The sequence below is a fragment of the Tursiops truncatus genome, chromosome 6, assembly GCF_011762595.2.
Source record: "Tursiops truncatus isolate mTurTru1 chromosome 6, mTurTru1.mat.Y, whole genome shotgun sequence".
Classification (NCBI taxonomy): Eukaryota; Metazoa; Chordata; class Mammalia; order Artiodactyla; family Delphinidae; genus Tursiops; species Tursiops truncatus.
Window position 1 is genome coordinate 103,408,237 of NC_047039.1, and position 21,646 is coordinate 103,429,882.

General features: G+C 36.9%; 1 protein-coding gene across 3 annotated transcripts in view; it reads right to left on the bottom strand.

Annotated features, from left to right (window-relative positions):
• Positions 1 to 21,646, bottom strand: part of RC3H2 (ring finger and CCCH-type domains 2) — a 59,260-nt gene that overhangs the window by 2,972 nt on the left and 34,642 nt on the right. Inside the window, exons 10-21 of one of the 3 annotated variants that reach the window (XM_019949228.3) lie at positions 20,720 to 21,028; positions 16,573 to 16,787; positions 15,457 to 15,890; positions 14,696 to 14,866; positions 13,161 to 13,307; positions 12,620 to 12,833; positions 12,295 to 12,379; positions 11,637 to 11,718; positions 11,406 to 11,540; positions 11,045 to 11,152; positions 10,799 to 10,947; positions 1,155 to 10,177 (exon numbers count right to left, since the gene is read on the bottom strand). In XM_019949228.3, the coding sequence (XP_019804787.1) occupies positions 9,982 to 10,177; positions 10,799 to 10,947; positions 11,045 to 11,152; positions 11,406 to 11,540; positions 11,637 to 11,718; positions 12,295 to 12,379; positions 12,620 to 12,833; positions 13,161 to 13,307; positions 14,696 to 14,866; positions 15,457 to 15,890; positions 16,573 to 16,787; positions 20,720 to 21,028 (2,245 nt within the window). In that variant the 3' untranslated portion in view covers positions 1,155 to 9,981. Of the gene's footprint in view, positions 1 to 1,154; positions 10,178 to 10,798; positions 10,948 to 11,044; positions 11,153 to 11,405; positions 11,541 to 11,636; positions 11,719 to 12,294; positions 12,380 to 12,619; positions 12,834 to 13,160; positions 13,308 to 14,695; positions 14,867 to 15,456; positions 15,891 to 16,572; positions 16,788 to 20,719; positions 21,029 to 21,646 lie in introns of those variants that run through there. The other 2 variants (XM_073806556.1, XM_019949229.3) reach the window with 2 other exon arrangements.

A 21,646-nucleotide genomic window follows, 5' to 3' on the forward strand; every position in this document is an offset into this window, starting at 1 on the left:
AAATCAGTGTCCTGAAGGCCTCCTGTCTGCACTGGCGCCAGTTCCCTCCACAGGCTCCTCTGCAGCTCGCCTGTGTTCTAGACTTGCTTTCTGCTTGCCAGCAACCAGTCCCAGCCTGGGTAAACCAGCAAACTTCTCTGCTGCCCAGTGGGCTGAACTTCACCTTCTCCAATGAGGTCTGCACCCCAGTCTTGATAAGAGGCCCCTTTCCAAGTCTCCCTAAGCCATAGGATACCATATGGGATTTCCTTTAATCTTACAGTCGCTCATCTACTAAATTTTAATAATTCTTTTGTGTCAAACATTCCCTCTATGGTTTTTATCTCCTGATGGGGGATAAAGAAGTCACTAGGTCCAGTCCACACTCAGGTGAGAGGCTTATGCCAGGACATGAATACCAGGCAGGGGTCTTTGGGAGCTCTATCGGTCCGAGTGGGGTCTGGACCTAGTGACTTGCTTCTAAGTGACAAAACCGATGGGATATTGTTTCCAAGGTTAGGCTATAAAAGATTGTGACTTTATTGCGTGCTGCCTCTCTCTTGTGCAGGCGTGAATGCAACCTGGACCCCACCCCCTGCTTGGTCCCAGGTTCTTCCTACTTGCTGCTTGGATGAGCCAAGCTAGCATATTGATTGTAAGCTGCCCTACAGAGAGGGTCAAGTGGCAGAAAACTTAGGGCAACCTTCAGCCAATGAAAACCTGAGGCCGTCATTCCAACAGTTCAGGAGGAACTGAATCCTGCCAATAATAAGGGGAGTGAGCTTGGAAGCACACCCTTCACCAGGAGAGCCACGAGATGACTACAGAGCCAGCTAACACCTAGGTTGTAAGAGACCCAGAGGAGAGGACTCCTCTAAGTCATCACATGCAGATTCCTGACCTACAGAAACTGTGAAACAATGTTATTGCGTTAAGCTGCTAAATTGAGGGTACTTTGTTATGTGATAATAGGTAACTAATACAAGAGTTATTCCAATTTTCCTTTTCATCCTGTATCTGTTTTGGTAAATTGTATTTTGAAGGAATTTGTCCATTTTTAAGTTAAGACCATATAGTTGAATTTATCCATTTCCTTCAGAGGTTGACCCAGTACACTAATTTACCTGCTCAAAAAATACTTCAGAAACAAAAAACAATGTCCACACAAAGACATGTACACAAATGTTCATAGCAGCTTTATTTGTTAATAGTCAAAAAATCTAAACAACCCAAATGTTCTTCAATGGGTGAATGTTTAAACAACATGTGCTATGTCCATACCATGGTATACTACTCAGCAATAAAAAGGAATGAACTACTAATACATGCAACAATTTGGATGGATCTCAAGGGAATTATGCTGAGTAAAAAAAAAGCCGATCTCAAAAGGTTACAGTCTGCATAATTTCACTTATATAACATTCACATAATGACAAAACTACAGAGATGGAGAAGAAATCAGTGGTTGCTAGGGGCCAGGGATAGGAAGATGGGGGTAAGGGAGGGGAATGGACATGAATATAAAGGGGTAGCACAAGGGATCATTGAGGTGATGGAACAATTGCTATCTTTTTTTTCAGTTCCGTTATCTTGAGAGTTGTAGTGGTTCCACAAATCTACATGTGATAAAAACTGAATAGAACTACACACACACACACAAATGAATGCATATGAAAGCAAGTGAAATCTGAGTAAGTTCTGTAGATTGTTACTAATGTCAATTTCCTGGTTTTGATATTATAGTAATGTAAGATACTACCATTGGCGGAACTGTATGAGGGTACATGGGTCCTCTCTGTATTATTTTTGCAAATTCCTGTGAATCTATAATTATTTCAGAATATAAAGTAAAACAAAACAGAACAAAAACAACTTCAGTTGATCTCATCCAGTCTCTTGGGTTAAAACATCTATTTTAAATAGCACTCCCCAGACCCTCCACCCCCATTACTCTGCATCTAATTTTCACTGAGTTGACTTTTGAGTGAAGACCTGAAGAATGTGAGAGATCTAGTGATGAAGATTCTTACAGGGGTTGGGAAGCTTCCTACCCTTACAGAACAGCAAGGGTAAAGGCCCTATGATGGGAACATGCCTGGCTGGCCTGGTGAAGATCTCAGTGGCCAGTGCAGCTGGAGCATAGTGAACAAAGTATCAAAGACAAGACTTTGGCTTTCACCCTGAGTGAGATGAGAAGCATTTGGAGGGTTTTGAGCACAAGAGTGAAGTGATCAAACTGACATTATAAGAGGATCTGTGTAGCTGCTGTGGTGAGAATAAACTGAAGGGAGGCAAGGGCAGCAGCAGGGAGAACAGGAAGCCATCACAGTTCAGGTGAAAGATAATTGTGGCTTGGACCTCAGTGGTGAAGTGGTAAAATTCTGAATTTTTTTTTTTGCGGTACGCGGGCCTCTCACTGCTGTGGCCTCTCCCGTTGCGGAGCACAGGCTCCGGACGCGCAGGCTCAGCGGCCGTGGCTCACGCGCCTAGCCGCTCCGCGGCATATGGTATCCTCCTGGACCGGGGCACGAACCCATGTCCCCTGCATCGGCAGGCAGACTCTCAACCACTGCGCCACCAGGGAAGCCCTTAATATTTATTTTGAAGGCAGAGCTGACAGGACTTGCTGCTGGACTAGGAAGAGTAGTCAAGGGGGAAATAACTGAAACGGGGAAGACTGGAGGTACACTTTGCGGATTCAGATTTGGACATGTTACGTCTGAAATGTTTGAGATCCAAATGAAGATGTTCGGCAGACTGCCCTATCTAAAGCTGCCCACAGTACTTAGAACTACAATGTAAGTTTCATGAAGTTAGGGACTAATTCACTACTGTATCTCTAATGCCCAGTACAAAGTAGATTCTCAAAAGTATATTTGTTGAGTGAGTCTCTCTAAACTACCTAGGCCTGAACATTTGATGATGGATGTTATTGAATGCACCTGGGCTAAGACAGGCCCCAAACCCATTTTCATTCTTTATGGCAGTGGTTCCCAAACTTTTCTGCACATTGGCAGCACCTGGGGAGCTTCAAATGCACTGATGCCTTGATCCCACCTCCTGAGAGTGTGTTTTAATTGGTCTGGGGTGTGATCTGGGCTTTGGGATTTTTTTAAAAGCTCCCTAGGTGATTGCCATGTGCAGGTAAGTTTGGAACCACTGCATTACTGAGTTTTCAATTATAAAAAATCTTTGTTAAAGTGCACGATCATTACTCCAATAGGTGTCAATTATAAAGAAAATAAAAATCTTCCTGGGATTTCATTTCCTTCAGTTAAGTTTCCTCTCCTTTGCCTGGATCAACTATCCATGGTTCCTCCTCTTCTTCTTCCTGATCTCAATGATCACGCCAGGGCTTATATAAGATCACCCGTTTCACAAATATCGGTCTGTTTTCAGCAACGAGGTCTGGGATTCTAAGCCAAATTTAATCCATGATAATGTGGAGATGTCTGGTAGGCTTCCTCTACAACAAATCCTGTCAATTGCGCTCTCCTACTTTTCAAATCCATCTCTTCCTCCATCCTCTCTTTGGCCATGCCCTAAACACTTCTTACCTAGATTGTTGGCCTGGTCTCCCTGCTGGTCAATCTCCAGCTTCACCTCAGACTATTACCAAAGTGATCTTCTAAAAACCCAAATCAATCAGATCATCTAACTTCCAAGACTCCCTAACAGTCTCTTTAGTATTTAGTGTCCTTCATAAAGGTCCCTATTTACCTCATCTAGCTATGTGATCTGATCTCAATGATCAGATCACATAGCTAGATGAGGTAAATAGGACAAATTGGACAAATTTGGACAAACTCTCTAAGGTCTCTGCCTCAGTCTTCTCATCTGTAAAATGGTGACAATAATGGTTCTAGATGATAATATACCTACAGCACTTACAACTGTGTCTGGAACATATTAAGTGCTGTTAAGAGTTAGTTAAGCTATTCTTCAAACACTCCTTCCACTGTAATACTTATGGCTAAAATAGGTTCCAACCATCACCATCACCATCACCATCACCATCGCCATCTTTGGAAGGTAGAATAAGACTTGAATCAGAAATCTGACTCTATTTACTTTCTAGTTACAAGGTCTTGGGCAAGTTACTTAACATCTCAAATACAAAACAGGGATCATAATATTTATAATGAAGGGCTGTTAGGATACAGAGTGGGTTGTTGTGAAGTTACAGTAGGTTCTCAGGTGTTTTCTCCCCTTAGCTCTGCTTGGTGAAATATTATTCAGCCTACAAAGAAATGCCCTTCTTTGAGGTCATTTCTCAAAGAAGCAGTTCCTCTGGCTCACTATCACTACCATCCACTCCATAATTTCCCTTTTGGAGTTTCCATATACCTTATACAAGAACATAGCTCACTGAGCTGGTTATTCAGATTTGTCTTTCCCATTTCTCACCCTGAGAGCTTCTAGAGAGAGGGCTTGTTGTTTCACTGACCTTCAACCCTAATGACCAGCACAGACAGGGGCTTAAAATTCATCAGTTGAGTGAATGAGTAAAACTACTCAAGGCCCAGTGAAAATGGTGTCTAGAATCACTCAGGCCATCTTCTGTTACATTCTGAGGTTCCACAGAACAGTCTTCATACTTCTGTAATATATTGCTTCATATTCGTTATTTATCTATTTGTCCTATTTTCTCCATTAGACTGTGAACTGCTAGTATTATCTACACCCTCATCTCCCATACAGAAAGTACTCTATATTGAATGAACAAAGTGATTGATTGAATTGAGGACTATTTCAACCTCCCTGGCCTATTCATTTCTTTCAGATCCTTCCCAGTGATGAATGCATGAGGCAAGGTGATTGTTTAAATCTTAAGGAGTAACCTGGTAGCTTAGTTAAACCAAAAAATTTACCAAGGAAGTCAAGATAACTAAAATGCACTATAAACTTAATATTGACACTAAACAAACAACTTTTAAGGTGGACAAATAATTTTATTTTGTGCATGCAAATACATGTCAAGTACTGCAAACTTTTTCCATCAATTTTCTCTCAAACACTGAAAATCATGATGCTCTATTCTGTGAACAGCCAAAGCTAATATCTCTTCACTTCAGTGCTACAGCAAAAACACACAGAATTCACTCTTTGCTATTCACTATCATCACAACCCTCATTGTTCCATCTCTGCCCTCCCCCCATATACAGGCCTTATGAATCCTAGCCTTCCCCCATTTAATCCTATTCCTATAGCACAAAGGGAAACATTACAATTTGGAAATTCAAATTGAAATAAATGGAATAGAATTTATTCCCATATATATTCCCCATTTCATTGTACAGAATTATTTTAAATTATAGTTTTAAATAGAAGCTGAGTATATGCCTTAAAAATGAGCATTAAATCCATCTTAGAGATGGTGCCTGCTTTTTACATGATGGGTGTACACCATCTTTAATTTCATTTACATTTCAATCGAACAATAGATTTGCAAAGAAAATGTCTAATACAGACGTAAAAATATTCACACTAGAGCTTCACAATCGGTTGTACAATTGACAAACAGGCCTCTTTTCCCAAACTTTCCAGCTAAGCAAATTTATAAAATGTAATCAATGCAACAAGAAAAACATTTCTCTTTCACTTCCAGGGAAAAGAATATGCAATAAACAGTATAAATGCAGACAGCAGTTGCTGCAAGCTAACCACGATACTCCCAAGTGGCTGTACAGTGGATATGTGCAGTACAAATAAAAGCCACATGTGTTGTATCACAACTACAGTATAATTGTTTGCCCAGCTAAGAGAATGCATGCACTTCCATGCCTTGGGTTATAAAGTGAGGCCTAATTCTTGACAGATTGATGGAATATATGCAAATGACCTTGGCTTGTGGCAGTACTAAGTGCAGCCAGTGTCTGTGTTCCACTGGTTTAAGGATATTTAAATTTTTTTATTTAAAAAAAGAAAAAAAAAACTGCCAATTTCAGACTTGGGGGAATAACTGCTCTTGGAGTAAAAACAGGACTCCACTCAAATGTGGGGTGTTCTGATTGGTGGCCTTGACTCCTTGTATTCCCTTGCCAGCAAAGGGATACAAAGAAACCACTACTATAAAGGAGTAACTAGCAAATTTATTCAATTTACCCAGAAAATGAGATACTCCTTGAGCATGTTCATTTGTGTTCTGCTTGCAGAAGGGGTTCTTATGTAGAAGGAGTTACAGTAAGTGATCCCATTAACACTCTTCATTCACTAAAACACAGGGAAAGTTCTTCCAGGAAACTAATACATAGTTGCAATGCAACTTTCCCCTTGAATGATTAGTCACCAATACTGGTGACAGTCTGCTCAGAAAATGACTCTAGAAGCTAGGGAAGAAATATTCAAAGTTGAAATCACATGCTGAATCTGATCATTACAAACGCCACCCCTGTTAACAAGATAACATGGGCTTTAACATCTAAAATGCAAAAGCAAGCTAGATGGTTTTTAAAACAATGTTTTCAAATGTTTAAATGATCCCATTTTTAATTCCTACAAATCACTGTGCATCTGGTAATTTTCTCAAGGCAGCATATAAAACTGGGATGTGCTTTATAAACTTAGAATCAACTTGAAACTTGAGTGAAGGTGACCAGATCCATACAAATGGAAAATTTCAGTTCTAGTATAGGTTTCTTTTACTATCCTCTTGTGAGAGTCAACAGTTACTAGGAAAAACATCAGTGCCACTGACCCATTGAAGTACCTTCTCTTGAAAATTACGATGCACAACTTTCATGCATGATGCTGGTTTACTAGATGGTATTGAAAGTAAGTCATGGCAGGAAAGGCAAAGGAATCTGCTTTGTTCAGTTACCAACTAGATGACATACTTAAGTAACTTTCCCAGGATTCCTAAGATGAAATGAGACCACAAAGAAAGAACTACTGATGCTACATCACAGTATCTGAATGAGGCACATGGTCTTCAGAATGGGACTAGAAATTTTTAAAAACACAAGAAGTCAGAACAAAACCAAAACCTCACCATTTTCCCACTTTCCAGACCTCAGATTACTTTTTCCTTATGAGACCATACACCACATATGCAGTTTAGTTGACAACATTACAAACTTCCTCTCCTATTGCTTTATATCCTTTGATTTCAAAAATATGTGCATCACAACATGTTGGTAAACGGTCAAATGACAGGGAATGCCCCCTATTTTAAAAAGTCACATTCTAGGTCCGATTTGTAATTTTTTCCTCTATGATATCATTAGGTACCTTTCATAAGAAGGATCAGATAAACTGCTCTTCCTTCTCAAATGGCAGAGAACCAATGTCTTTGTTTCACATCCAACACACCATAAGAAAGAGAAGATGATTACTACATAAAGGATGCAATACCGAAAAATCCCAACATAGAAACAATTCCTATGTTGTTAGTGAGGAAGAGAGTAAGTTTTTAAGAACAGGGAGTTACTGTTTTATGGGATCACCTGCTGCAAGACAAGCATTATTTTAATATAAATGTTCTGAGACATACCAATAAGTTGGCAGGTATATACATACACTGATGCAAATGTAATTTCACTGGACAAGTAGGCAAACACCTAAGCAGTTTATCCCAACCCCCTCCAGCAGAGCACAACCAAGTTTCAAAACTTCAATTTTAAAATTAAAAAGATAAGGTTAAATACACAAGATCAATTTATGTAGTATATATTCACCCTCAGAACGTGCTGAAGATGTTTTGCGTAGTTCTGTTGCACAGAGGGTTCTTTCCCTGAGGGCACATAAGGAGCTCTCAAACTGTTAATAGGTCTCTATTTTGTAACAAAATAGCAATTTTAAAATCTTAAAAAAAAATACATTACCTTCAACATGGAAGATCTCACTATTTAAATATCCATGAAATAGACATACTGGTTTGCATATCCTTTTGGAAATACAAACAGCAAATAAAGTACATTGGAAGCATTTCAAATGTAATAAGCGCATATTTATAGAAAGGTTCTGATATAAATTATATAACAATCACGTTCCTGTAATATCCTAGGCTAATTTATAATGTCGGAAATAAGTTAATGTAACATGGTTTAAAACTCTTGTTCCTATTCATTTCAGGTTACAGAGTGAAATAAATAAAATGTTCTTGTAGGGATGGGGGCACTGGCCATGGCAAAAAGGTACAGTACTAACCAAGGAAACTAAGTCAAGGCTACTGTGCTGTTATGCTACAAACAAACATCTTCATACATTTGAGTATTAAATAAATGTGTAAGATCTTCCATACTGACACCAGAATATCAAAACTACCCCTTTGTTTCTCAGGTATATTTACAACTTATCAGTCACCTTATGAGCATGTTCATTAAGACAGGTATCAAACACCAGTTATTTACTCATTCTGATCAAGAAATTTCAGGGAAATGTCAACCCTCCCGCCCCTGGAAATGTGCACAAAACTTTTTATCAAAATCTTATCTGATACAATGCTGTGGTTTTGTAAAACAACTAAATAGCTCAGACGACCAATAACATGATCCTGTTTAAGCATCTTGCTAGCAGGAAAAGCCCTTACATACAGTACACCTGGTGAAAGATCAGCTTGGCTTAAAATATTCCAGTACAATTTTCAGAGTAAACAACTTCACAGAAGTTAATTAAAAATAATAGTAAAAGTCAAACTAATCTTAAAGAAATGGGGGGAAAAACAAAGACACAAACTACAGGTAAGATCACCCAGAAGGAATGCCCAGCTTTTGTTTTCAAATGTTGACTGAAATTTAGGTTTCAATAAAATACCTCCCACAAATCTGGAGCCTGGCTGGTTGAACATACTGCATACTTTCAGATGCCAAGTCAAAACACTTTTCAGTCACATTTTAGCAGGGCAGAAATTATTCATGTTTTTAAGTATGAATAAAGGTTAGCCAATGTTCTATTATTACATGGTTCATAGTCTTATCAACCTAACAGTCAGAAAAACAAGGAAAATTAAACCCCAACATGAAGTAACAATAAACAATATTTAACCAAGATAATGCAATGAACATCCAAATTAATTAGTTTAAATTAAAACCCCAGCAATACCATCTTGTTAGTCAGTGCAAACACTACATACAGGGTTTTCTCAAGAAAGCTGAAAGCACCTGATTCTTTTGCCAAGTCATCAGATTCATAATGTACAGGCTTAAATCTGCATTTTAAAAAACTGCCATTACATTAGTGCATAATTTATCAAAATTGTAAAAACGATTCTGCATAACTTAGGAGAATTTAATATCTAGTACATCAGCTGAAAGACTTAGGCACTTGGTTATATATTTAATTACTTACTTCAACAAGTAGCCTGTGTATAAATATTAACAAAGCAGAAACTATTTTTGAAAAATGGAAAATTGAAAAAAATTTAAATGCTACAGATAAAAGCACTGCACCACACTCCTACATATAATGCAGTAAAGAAAGCTAGTATATAACCCTGTAAAATTCTATGGTAAGAACATCTAACTCCACTCTTCAAAATTTAAAAAAAAAAAAAAAAAAAAGAAAAAAAATCCATGCAAAGTCCCATGAAAAAGATAAATAAAGCAGCTGGAATGAGATGGAAATTTCTCTCAGTGAAACATAAAATAGAAATAAATAAGTTAATTAAGTCTACTTTCACTAGATGTATCATTGTAGGATCCTGCTAGTTTAATAACTGAGTTGTTAATTTTCTATAGAAGCCATTTAAAATAGGAAATGGCTCAGTTACTGCACCGGATTGCTACAAACTCATAAAAAGCTGCTTGAAGCTTAAGTTAAATGTCCAAATTCCAATCACTTCTGGAAAGTGAACGTGTTACCCTAGTAAAGTAAATTTTCTTTTTTTTCATAATGCTAATGCAAGAGGGCTTGAAGTATCAAAGAGTCCACAGGAAATGGATGCCCCCAGTAATATCTTTTTTTTAAAAAAAATATACATTATATAATATATATTATATATATAAAAAGCTAGTGTAAATGCTTCCATGGTATGGTCACAGATTTGAAAGATGAACCTCTTTTCAGCTGTTAACCATCTTCCCATTTGCAACAGGTTTCAAAAAGTCGTTTTTATCTTCAGACATAACATGAGTTTTCAGAATGAGGTTGCCAACACTGACAGATGTGGCAAGAGGGAGGCAACTCGCATTGCTAATGGCCACTGGGAGTGGCTGACTAAAGCAAGAAGTTACCGGCAGAATTGTTTTTTGCTCCTCCCTGGGAGAGAATAAATGACATTGAAAACAAATTAGCTTTTAGTGAAAACTTTTAAGAGTAACCATACATGCTGAATAAAAGTTGTAACACACTTGAAGAGCCCCTAGCAAAGGCATGTGTTTTTCACTAAAAAGTATCGGAGGTCACTAAAAAAGTCCCATTTTCCAAAAATTATAATAAAAAATTAGAACACTGGTTAATTCAAGGCCAACAAACTATCAAGTTCAAGATTAGCCCATATTTTTGGCAGTAATTATATACTAAAGGCCAAAAATATCTTAGCAAGATTTTTAAAAAGGGAAACACTTCATTTAGGTTTTAGTTCTCCATTTTGTAGTCTTGATGTTTGGCTATCAGTTAGAGGAAGTATAACCTGATGCTACAGCAAAAAAATAAACTTTTATCCCAACAAAAAGCAAGTTTTAGGCTACTAAAATGGACCACTTGGTTAGTTAAAACTTAGTTCTCCTCTCCGAAAAATCCAGACTGACCAAATCATTGCCTTATTACGTAAGGTCTTCCCCTCATAGGATAAAACCAAAAATGAATTTAACAATGCATCTATTTCTTTTTCTTCATGCCCTATGCCCACTGGTTATGAATTTTATGTCTAACACTCACAGAATCACATGGTCTTCATCTAAACTCTGTCTCTTCTGCTCCAGGGGCTCCTTTTGGTGTTGTTGGACTGGATGCCCATTTTCTACTGCTGTTCCATTCAGTAACTGATCATTTTGAGAACTGATACCAAGCTGTATGTCCAGGATCTCCTATGAAAATAAAATGTTAATCCTTCAGTATGAAAGTATTCTGTACTTTAATTCCCAATGGAGTAAAGCCTCCTAGATGTGTGACTGCAGTACTTACTTCAATCTGTTCACCTTGTCCATCAGGTTCATCAGTATCAAGTGCTGAAAGCTCTAACTCTATATCCCTATCAGGCTTAGTATCAGCTGCATCTTCTGTATAATCACTCTGTAATTAAGAAAAATGGTGATTTCATATCTGTGGAAACTGGGGCTTCCCTTTTAAATTAAAATGGGAGTCCCAATGATTGATCTAAAAAAAGAAATCTGGGACTACAATTTTATTTCTACCCTTAAGTTTTAAAAGCAATCATCCACCAGAAAAAGCCAAATTTTGCACTAAGTAATGGCATAAAATAACATGCAACAGCAGCAAACAGCAAATATATTGGGCATGAAGCTGAGAGGTTCAGTTTCCTTACCTCTCCATTTCTCAGTTCAATTTCCTTGCTTAGAAGATTTAAGGTAAGGTGACGGCCTTCGTCCAGGGAATTCCACTTCTGTTGCATGGCCAGAGCATTGGCCTCCCTCTGAAGAAGCAACGAGTTACTCTTGGCCTAGAGGAAAAAAAAAGTAAAGTCAGCTTCCATCCATAACTTTTAAATGTCATTCTATTTTTTAAAAAATTCAAAGCTGAGTGACACAGAGCCTACCTGCTGAAGTTCAATGCTCAAAAGGTCTCCAGTACTGGAATGCTTTCTATGACCAGATAAATCAGTAACAATGAATCTGTCCCTTTAAAGAAAAATATGTTCACTGTTATAAAAGTGAAATAAATGAAGCAACTAAAGCAGTAATGACTATATAACGACTATATATTATATATATATATATATATATTTTTTTTTTTTTTTAATTTATTTATTTTTGGTTGCGTTGGGCCTTCATTGCTGCGCGCAGGCTTTCTCTAGTTGTGGTGAGCGGGGGCTACTCTTTGTTGCAGTGCGCGGGCTTCTCATTGTGGTGGCTTCTCTTGTTGCGGAGCATGGGCTCTAGGCAGGTGGGCTTCAGTAGTTGTGGCACGCAGGCTTAGTTGCTCCGCGGCATGTGGGATCTTCCCAGACCAGGGCTCAAACCCGTGTCCCCTGCACTGGCAGGAAGATTCTTAACCACTGCGCCACCAGGGAAGTCCTATATATATGTTTTACATAACAGATCAACCCTGAAAGATTCAGTCATTATTCCAAATGTAAAATTTTTTCCAGAAATTTGTTATATAGCTAAAACTAGCAAAGCACAGCTCACGAATAACTGGGAGTAGGATCTGTACTCTGAGAATAGAGAATCCCAAAGAATTAAGCATAACGTTACCGTTCAATATAATGTGCTGATGACGTAGCTTCATTACCATATGAACTCCATCTTGAATCAACAGCATTGACATAAGGGACATAATCTATAGAAACGTAGAAAGAAACAATGATCAGAAAAGTGAAAAATCAAATATAGGTGTGAATGTATACTTTTCCAAAAAATCCATATTTTATCCAACTAGCCATGTTCTCCTGGCTAAGCCATTTAATTCTGAGTTTACTGTGGCTGTTAAACGGAGAGAAATGTTCTGTATCTAACAGAGTGAGGATTAAAAAGGACAGTGCTAGAACATATCAGGTGAAGTATTAGTTAAATGGATCACCTGATACGCTGATAGGTTTAGTCGCACTTCCTTGGGAAGCAGTGGCCTGGACAGGATCCGTGGTATGGTAACCTGTACGGGAAGATCTAGAAATTGCACCCCATTTTGAGATGATAGGTCCATCACTAAAAGGAATTATTGGATCTTCTTCTTTTGTCCTTCTCTGAGTTTCAAATAAATGCACTCTTCTCTTAACATCTCCACTGTCCAGGTCCTGCATAAATAAAAGAAAATCAATAAAAAGATTGTTGGCAATTACTTCAGCTAATAATACAAGTACATGCTTTCAAAAGACATTAAATTAAGTTTTCTGGTAAATTTAACATTAGCTGTATATCTCAATGATAACCCAACATCTACTTTAAAACACTCAACTATGCCCAAATAATTTAAACATTAAGTGCAATTTATTTCAGGCTTACCTAAATGTAACTCTGCTGCTTACAGATGAGTAACATACCAACGATATGAAGATGAAAGCATTCAATCATTCTAAAACTTGAGTCAACATGCACGACAACCCTTGCCCCCCAAATCATACCATTAACACAGCATTTGAATTAGCAATTACATCTCTGGGCTCTGAATCGATAGCATTTATACAGGAACCTATGGTGCCACAAGACCAGGGGGAATAATGGGAAAGATGATCTTCTTCAAATTTTGTGCCACTCACACTTTCAGAGAACTGATTAAAAAAAGAAAAAAAAAAAAAAAAAAAGGCACAGGCAATTGGTAAGAAATTTAAATTTACAAACTTGTAACTAATATAAAGTAACTATTATAGAATTCACAGCACTTTATAGTGAACAATTAAACATTCAATAACTAATATAAAAAACTGTAATAAGTAACAAATAGTATTTATATTATTTGTATTTATATTACATATTAATAGAAAAGAGAATGCCTTCTCTTTTTTACTTTGTCCTTTAAGAACTCATAAGGAACCCCTGACTGATACTATACAGACCAATCAACAATTTATAGCATGCCCCTAACATGGTACAAAGTGCTCTAAAAAATGAAAAAAAGCAAAAGAAAACACACACATACACATACACAGATAAATACAAATACATTTTTATATTAAGCAAGTGGCAATTCTATCACTCTTGTCAAGATGGTTAGCTGCTTTGAAGAAGTACAAGTTTGATGAGATAAATTTGGATCTACTTTAAAAATTCAATATTTATGGATGGAAAAATACGATGTCTAGGATTACTTCAAAATAATCCAGTAGGAAGAGGGGATACAAATGAAAGAAGATGGGCTGAGTTGATAATTGTGGGTAATGGGTACATGGAGTTTATTACTATTCTCTCTACTTTCACATATGTTTGAAATTTTTCCTAATGAAAAGACTAGAAAAAATTTTATTTTAGTATCTCTAGGGATAGGAAATAAACCAGATGAATCAAAAAAAAAATTAATGGTTTGCTCTAAATATAACAGTACTGAAAACAGGGTACATTAAAATAATCCTGGTACAAAAACTTGTTTTGAAATGATAACAATAATTAACAGTGATTTAAAACACCATAAATAATACAGTAGGCATTTCTGCACCTCTTGTGAAGTAGGGAAGAAATGCCTCAGATAGATCAGAATTCAAATCCAAGCTACTTACAGGGTGGGTGAATTTACTACTTGGGCAAATTACTTAACTTCTCTGAGTAGGATTCCTAACATGCAAAATATGGGTAATACCTGCCCCCTAAGGATTCTGTAAGAATTAAATAAAATAACTGCTTAATACAGTGCCTGGCACAAGTAGGTGCTCAATAAATGGTGGATATAAATCTTATTATTAATAAAAGCCATAAAAATAATGAGAACTATACTGCTGGAAAGATTTCTGAATTCTTGGTGGAAAAAGGACTGTGATTTAGTGGCCTTCAGAGTATCACAATGCCTAGCCATAGTGCTTACATACTCAGTGCTTATTGAATTAAACTCAACTGCCACCAAACCAATGCAAAATATCCAACATAGCTAACTCTGGCTTGAACGAGTGCTCTGAAGTCAGTTGTCTGACCTATCCCTGCAACATCAAGTAATTAAAACCTTTCTTACATCAGTGCGGAAGTCTACACTGAATAGAGGAGAAGGTGGTGTTGGTGACTGTGTTGCCACAGGAAGAGTTGAAGAGACAAGAGGTGCTTTCTGAGTGTGGTACTGTGCCCACTGCTCTGGCTTTCTTCTTATCTGCTCCTCGCAACTGGTCTTCAAATGACCACAAGGTTCCTAAGGGGGGATAAAAGAAACAATCTTAATCATCTAGGGAGTGGTAAATAAATTTAACTATGCTCTGTGGAAATAATGTGAACATTTATTATATTGTTGGGACAAAAAAAAAAAAATACAGTAGGGAAGTCACCCTAGCCTATTCTCCATACACTTAAACGAAAGGGTTAATATTTAGTCAAATGTCAAAAGTAAAATCTGAGCGCTCACTTCTCTAGTTTAGGAAAATCATATGTATATACGTGGGGATACTAAAAATAGGCCCTATCTTTGTATTTTGAAGATTTCTTTTTACCTTCTCATCAGTTTTGTATCCAAACATAACATTTATTGAGCATGAATATGCATCAGGTCCAGTTCTAAGAGCTTTGCTTTTTCTGATTTAATCCTCACAACAGCTTTATGAGGTAGGTACTACTATGATTTCCATCAAATACGAAAAAACTGATATAGAGAAGTCAAGTAAAATTCCATAAGTCACACAATAAGTAAGTGGAGGAGCCAGGATATATACCTGAAAGGTCCAACACCAGACTCTAGAGTCTTAACAACTACACTATATCAGCATTCCTATTTCCATTATCACTTACCCTTGGTAAAGGCACAGTTGTCCTTGGCTCACTTGGTGGCTGACAAGCCACTGAATAATACCCATCTAATGAGTTATATCTTTCCCGCAAAGACGTCTGATACACAGACGAGTGCATCACATCCATTGGAGGTAAAGAATTGCTTCTAATAATGTCATCTCGTTGGTACATAGGTGGGCGCCAGATGCGCCTGCTGTCGTACACAGGAGCATACATTCCAGAAGGTACTGGAGGAACTGGTCCATACGGCTGCGGAGGAGGAGGTTGGTAAGGAGAAGAATTCATTCGATCTCGAGGCGAAAATGTACTGTAATGATCAGCATATGGCATGGAAGCAGGTGGGAGGGAGGACTCTGGAACATTATTGGACCTCACAAAGCGAGGAACACAGGGAGCCACACCAGCTGGTACTGTTGGAGGTGGTGGGTAGTATCCTTGAAAATTGGAAAGAGGAATATTTAATGTAATCTTAGTAAAATTTAACATTTTGTAATGGTTTAAAGTCTAAAGCAGCCTTTAATGTTGGAAAATAAAATAACCTTTGAACTTTACTTTAGTTACCCCTGGTTTAGAAAGACACTACACACTTTCAAGACACCACTATATGAAAATCATTAATGTTCAATAATTTGTTAAACTGCTCCTTAAAAACACTTGATGAGCTATTAACAGATGGCTGGTAAATTTCCTTCTAGGCCATGTATTGCCACAGGTTTTAGATTAAGTAATTAGTTACATCATTGATTCTTAACCTTTTGGGGAGCAGAGGTTAAAGACCTCTTTCATAATCTATATAAGCTGTGCATTGTCTTTCCAAAATTATACTTAAAGTATATATAAACCAAACATTTAGTATACTTATTTCAGAGGACATACAGAACTTACTAAAGCTCATCCATGGACCCTACATTTGATTCATAGGAATGAGAATCTTAAAACTACTGGTATGTAAAATCATAGATTCTTAGGACAGGAAGAAAACTTAGGGGTCATATAGTCCAAAGGATTAATTTTTAATGTAGATTTTCTAGATAGATATAAATGATTCACTAACTTATTACAACAAATGTTATATTGTAGTTTCTTTTTTTCTTAGAATTGTCTAAAATTACTTACCTGTCTGTGGGTACTGTGGGACTTCAAAGGGTATCTGAGTCCTTGGATCTTGAAAATACTGAATGTTTTCAGAATGCTGAGGATATACTGGTACTCTAGTTATAAATGGGCTGGATTTTGGAGGCACAGAATTCAGCTCTGTTCCAACATTAGTGGGCCCAGCTGAGGTAGCCGCTATATTACTTACAGGAGTCTTGGGTGGAGAACCAATTTTACTGGAGAGAAAATTTAACAAGGGCAAATGATAAATCACTATCTATGACTGTTAAAAGTCTTTCTCAGTAGAAATGGTTCATAAAATTATAGTGACCACTAACAGCAAATGCTTCAGGTATTTCCACAGTGACAAATAAGGCCATGAATTTCCTTACCACCTTACACTGTTAATTCACAAGATTATAGTAACAGATCTCATATTTTGGTGAGGGTGAAAAACAAAACAAAAAACTGCAAACAAATCCCAGGCACAATGTGACCCACTAGTCCCTTTTTACTCATACTTTAAACAAAGATTTTTCCTACTGGAAGTTTAAAAAAAATCCTGTTCAATAACTTCTCAACAGAAACAATATAGTTTACCAGTAGAATTTTTTGACACAAATAAGACAGATATGTAAAGGGAAGGACTGCTCTAAATATTAAGCATTAGATTAGCTGAAATGTAAACTTATTGAAGAAAGGCCATTTTTGTCCATTTTGTTAACTGCTACATGCCCAGGATCTAAAACAGTTTCTGGCACACAGGAGGCACTCAGTAAATATTTGTTGGACAAATGGAAAAGTTCCTGCCACGTAGTAGGTACTCAGTAAGTATCTGCTAGATGAACAGAATGCCAACGAAATGGTTACTCATTAAATTGATGCAAAACACACAAGCTTTTTTTTTTTTTTTTTTTTAAACACAAAGGATTTTCTTTGTTGATTCACCAGGCGATCAGCTCCAGAGGATCTCACCATGGCTTCTTAGGCCCTCTGAAGAAGTCAAACTTTGGCAGAGCTGAGATATGTGGTGACGCAAGAAAAAGATCTTGTTAATGATGCAGGAATTCAATACATTGCATCTCAACTAGATTAGAGGGTTTTTCTCAAACTAGAGAAGCTCTTTTAAAGCAAGAGTATAAATAACAAGGAGTATGGGCTGCCTTTAAGTCTAGCAGAGATTAGTCTAGCAGATGTTTACTTCTATGTGTAATTGTGTATTAAAACGCAGAAAATAAGAAACTGTGGATAATAGTAGTAAGTACAAATGGCTTAGAGTTTAAAGATATTTTAGTGCTGTGCTTATATTTTGAAGTTCAATAAAGGCAACAAGGAAAATGATTAGGATTTCCTCTTAACAATAATAAGTAACACTAATCAATTAATGAGCACATTCCAGAAACTATTCTAAGTGCTTTACATAGATTATCTGGTCCTCCATAGCAGAATGTTATATACCACAAAATTCAGATAAGTACTTTGAAATGACAAATTCTTAGACTTTGCAGGAAAAAGGTACCAAAATCCATGACAAGGTTCATAGCCTTATGAAATCATGCAAGCTATCCCAAAAATCCAGACTTAAGGAAAAAGCTAACTTTCAGTCCCATTCTAGCCAGACAGCTAGATTCTAGATGAATTTAGGATTCTAGGCTGTCCTTTGCAGCAGGCCCTCTTACCTACATGCTTTTGCCTGTGCTGCCTTCTCTACTGACAAGACCCTTCCTTCCTAATTAGCCATACTTTTGGAATGGCTCAGGTGTCATCACCTTACCTCTAAAAAATTTTCCACAGTAACTCCAGGTAGAATTATTGTTATTTTTTGTGTTTTAATAACACTTGAAACACAACTCCATTACAGTACCTTTCAGAATATATTATATGATATCTGTTTATGTCTGTCTCCCAAACTGCACTGGAAGACTCTTAGAAGCAGGGAGTATATCTACTTCATTTTCATTAACTATGCCAATTGTCCTGGTATTTGGCACATATCATAATTTCTGAATGAATAAATGATTTATTTACCGAGATTTACTTATTTTTGAAAGTTGTTTTCTCTAGTCCATCATTTTTTAAAAAACTTATATTTACCCTTGTAAGGTGTACAATTCAGTGATTTCTGGTAAATTCCCAAGGCTGTGCAACCATCACTGCTACCTTATTCTGAAACATTTTTACCACCCCTAAAGGAAACCTGTACTCACTAGCATTCACTCCCCATCTCCTTGTCCCCCAGCCCCAGCCCCTAGCAACTATTCATCTACTTTCTGTCTTCTATGGATTTGCCTATTCTGGACATTCACATAAATGGAATTCTACAATATTTGGCTTTTGTATCTAGCTTCTTTCACTTAATATAATGTTTTCAAGGTTCATCCATATTGTAGTATGTACTAGTACCTTATTCTTTAATGGCTGAGTAACATTTCACCATATGAATATAAAATGGTTTTACAACTTTACCTTGCCAAAACCCTTCAAAAGCTCATTTTCTAAATATATTTAACACAAAACCTCCATAATCTGGTGCCAACCTACCTATCTAAATCTTACCATATTTCACCCAGCAATATAAAATTTTCCTATCCTTTAATCCAACCCCAATATTGCTTCATTCATGTAAATGCTGTCTCCCCAACTATGTCTTCATAAGTTTCTTAAATGCACAGATATCTTTTACATCTCATGTATTTTCTTTTTTCTTTTTCTTTATTCATTTTTAAAATTTTCTTTATTTTTTTGGGCTGTGTTAGGTCTCAGTTGCAGCACTCTCATGTATTTTCAAGAGTGCCAAAATCAGAGCTCAGTATTAGTGTGTAAATAACATTTGCTAAATTAGACAATGTTCTCTGATTTATCTCTTCGAAGATCTCTCTGAGGGAAGATTATAAGGATCCTCTGATAAACAAATTTCCCTATCACATGCTAATTGCAGAAATAAAGAATATAAATGTCTACCTATCCATTTATTATTTGAAATCCCTAGCAATTTACTGTGTGCCTAGCATAACGCTTTTTCCCCAAAAGGTATATAATAGACACTGACAGACTATTTATGGGCAACAATCTAAACATGCTTTAGCTCAGATTTTAAGAGGCTTAAAAGAATACAAAAGCCTGAGATATCAGAGGTGGAAGTAACTTTTCAGATAATCGGGAAGTTTTAAAACATTTTTCTTTTTTTTTTTTTAAACCTATTGATGAATAAAGCCAAACTCTTTTTTGGGGGGGGGGCCTCTCACTGTTGTGGCCTCTCCCGTTGCAGAGCACAGGCTCTGGACGCACAGGCTCAGTGGCCATGGCTCACGGGCCCAGCCGCTCCGCACCATGTGGGATCTTCCCAGACCGGGGCACGAACCCGTGTCCGCTGCATTGGCAGGCGGACTCTCAACCACTGCGCCACCAGGGAAGCCCAAAACTTTTTTCTTAAAGTACCAAAACCTTTCCGCCAAATTAAATCTTATGCTGAAACCCCAAAACAACAATAATGGTAATAATAATAATGGTAGTTATAATAACAGCCGCAGATACTTAGTGAGTGCTATGTGGCAGGCACTATTCAAAGCACATTGCAGTATTAACTCATTTAATCCTCACAACCAACATATGAAGCAGGTAGTATTATTATACCAATTTTATGGATAAGTAAACTGAGGAAAACAGATTAAGTAACCGGCCTAAGATCAAACAGCTGGGAAACACTGAGCCAGAATTTGAACCCAGAGTTTGGCTTTAAAGATTTCCCTCTTAACAACTACACATCATTACAGAGCATAAAGTGGAACTGTTCTAATTGAAACGGGCTGGAGGCTCAAGCATCTCACCTGCTTAGGTTTCTACTTAGTTCCTTTTTGGCACCTCTATGGACTCAATCCTAAAGTTCAAGGAAATAAGGTGAGAAAAACTGAATTCTGGTCCAACCTCTTCAGTTTACAGTTGAAGAAAACAAAACCCAGAGTTGAAGTGAATTTCCAAGGTCACAGCTATTCAATTGCAGATCCAGGACTAGAACTCAACTTTTTTGGTATTTAGTGCTTTTTCTACTACATGAAACATTCTGCATAAAAATTCTGATTAACTGCTTTTCCTCAGGATAAATAAAAATACTCAGGTACTTATAAAAAGGCTAAATTACTCACGTTAAACATTTTTACCTAATACTTACTTTTCAGTTACAGACTCTGCAGAAGGCCCAGCAGCATTCTGACCATTAGTGCCAACCTTCCCCACTTTCTTCACAGTCTCCAGCGCTCTTAATGTACTGTCAGTACTACGAGGAATTAGCTGGGAAACACTGTTTTCTGCATTTGAAATTCCGTTTGTACTTGGAACAATTTTCCCCGTTGTTTCAGTACTTCCTATGACAGAAATGACATTTCCGGCTGTGGTTGTGACAGTGTTGTTTACACCAACTTTATTTAGAAGAGGAAACGTTCTTACAGTTGCATTGATCTTTTTGTTCCTTAATCGATACCTGTTTCAAAAACAATAAACATATCAGTAAATATTTCACTAAATCTTACCCTAAGTAAAAAAAAAAAAGGGAGGGAGCAATGGGAAAAAATGTTAAAAGGAAGAACAACTTTGAAAAACAGGTTTCTTCAGAAACTAACACACCATTGTAAAGCAATTATACTCCAATAAAGATGTTAAAAAAAAAGTTTCTTCAGCTAAATATCACATACAGTCTACATCAAACTCTGCTATGATAGCCATCACATGAAAATGTATCTGCCATATACAATATATATATGTACACACAATACTTATGTATGGAGACACATAATTAATGTAGCAAGAAAAGTACAAATGTATTCAAAAAACTATTTTGAGAGTGGGAAGAGATCTTGAAAATTTTGTATAATTGGAATAGAAAGTATACTATATAAAAATGAAAGTAACCATACCAAATTTATTTGGGAATGTAGAATGAAAAGGTATGCAAGAGTTGAAAGAATTCTGTTGTTACCAAATTGTTAAGACATCATATAATTTTAAAGAGATTAAAAAAAAAACAAAACTCATTCTTAAACATTACACCAAAATATAGAAATTTAGTATTCTACTTTTCAGATTAGTTTATGACCAAAGT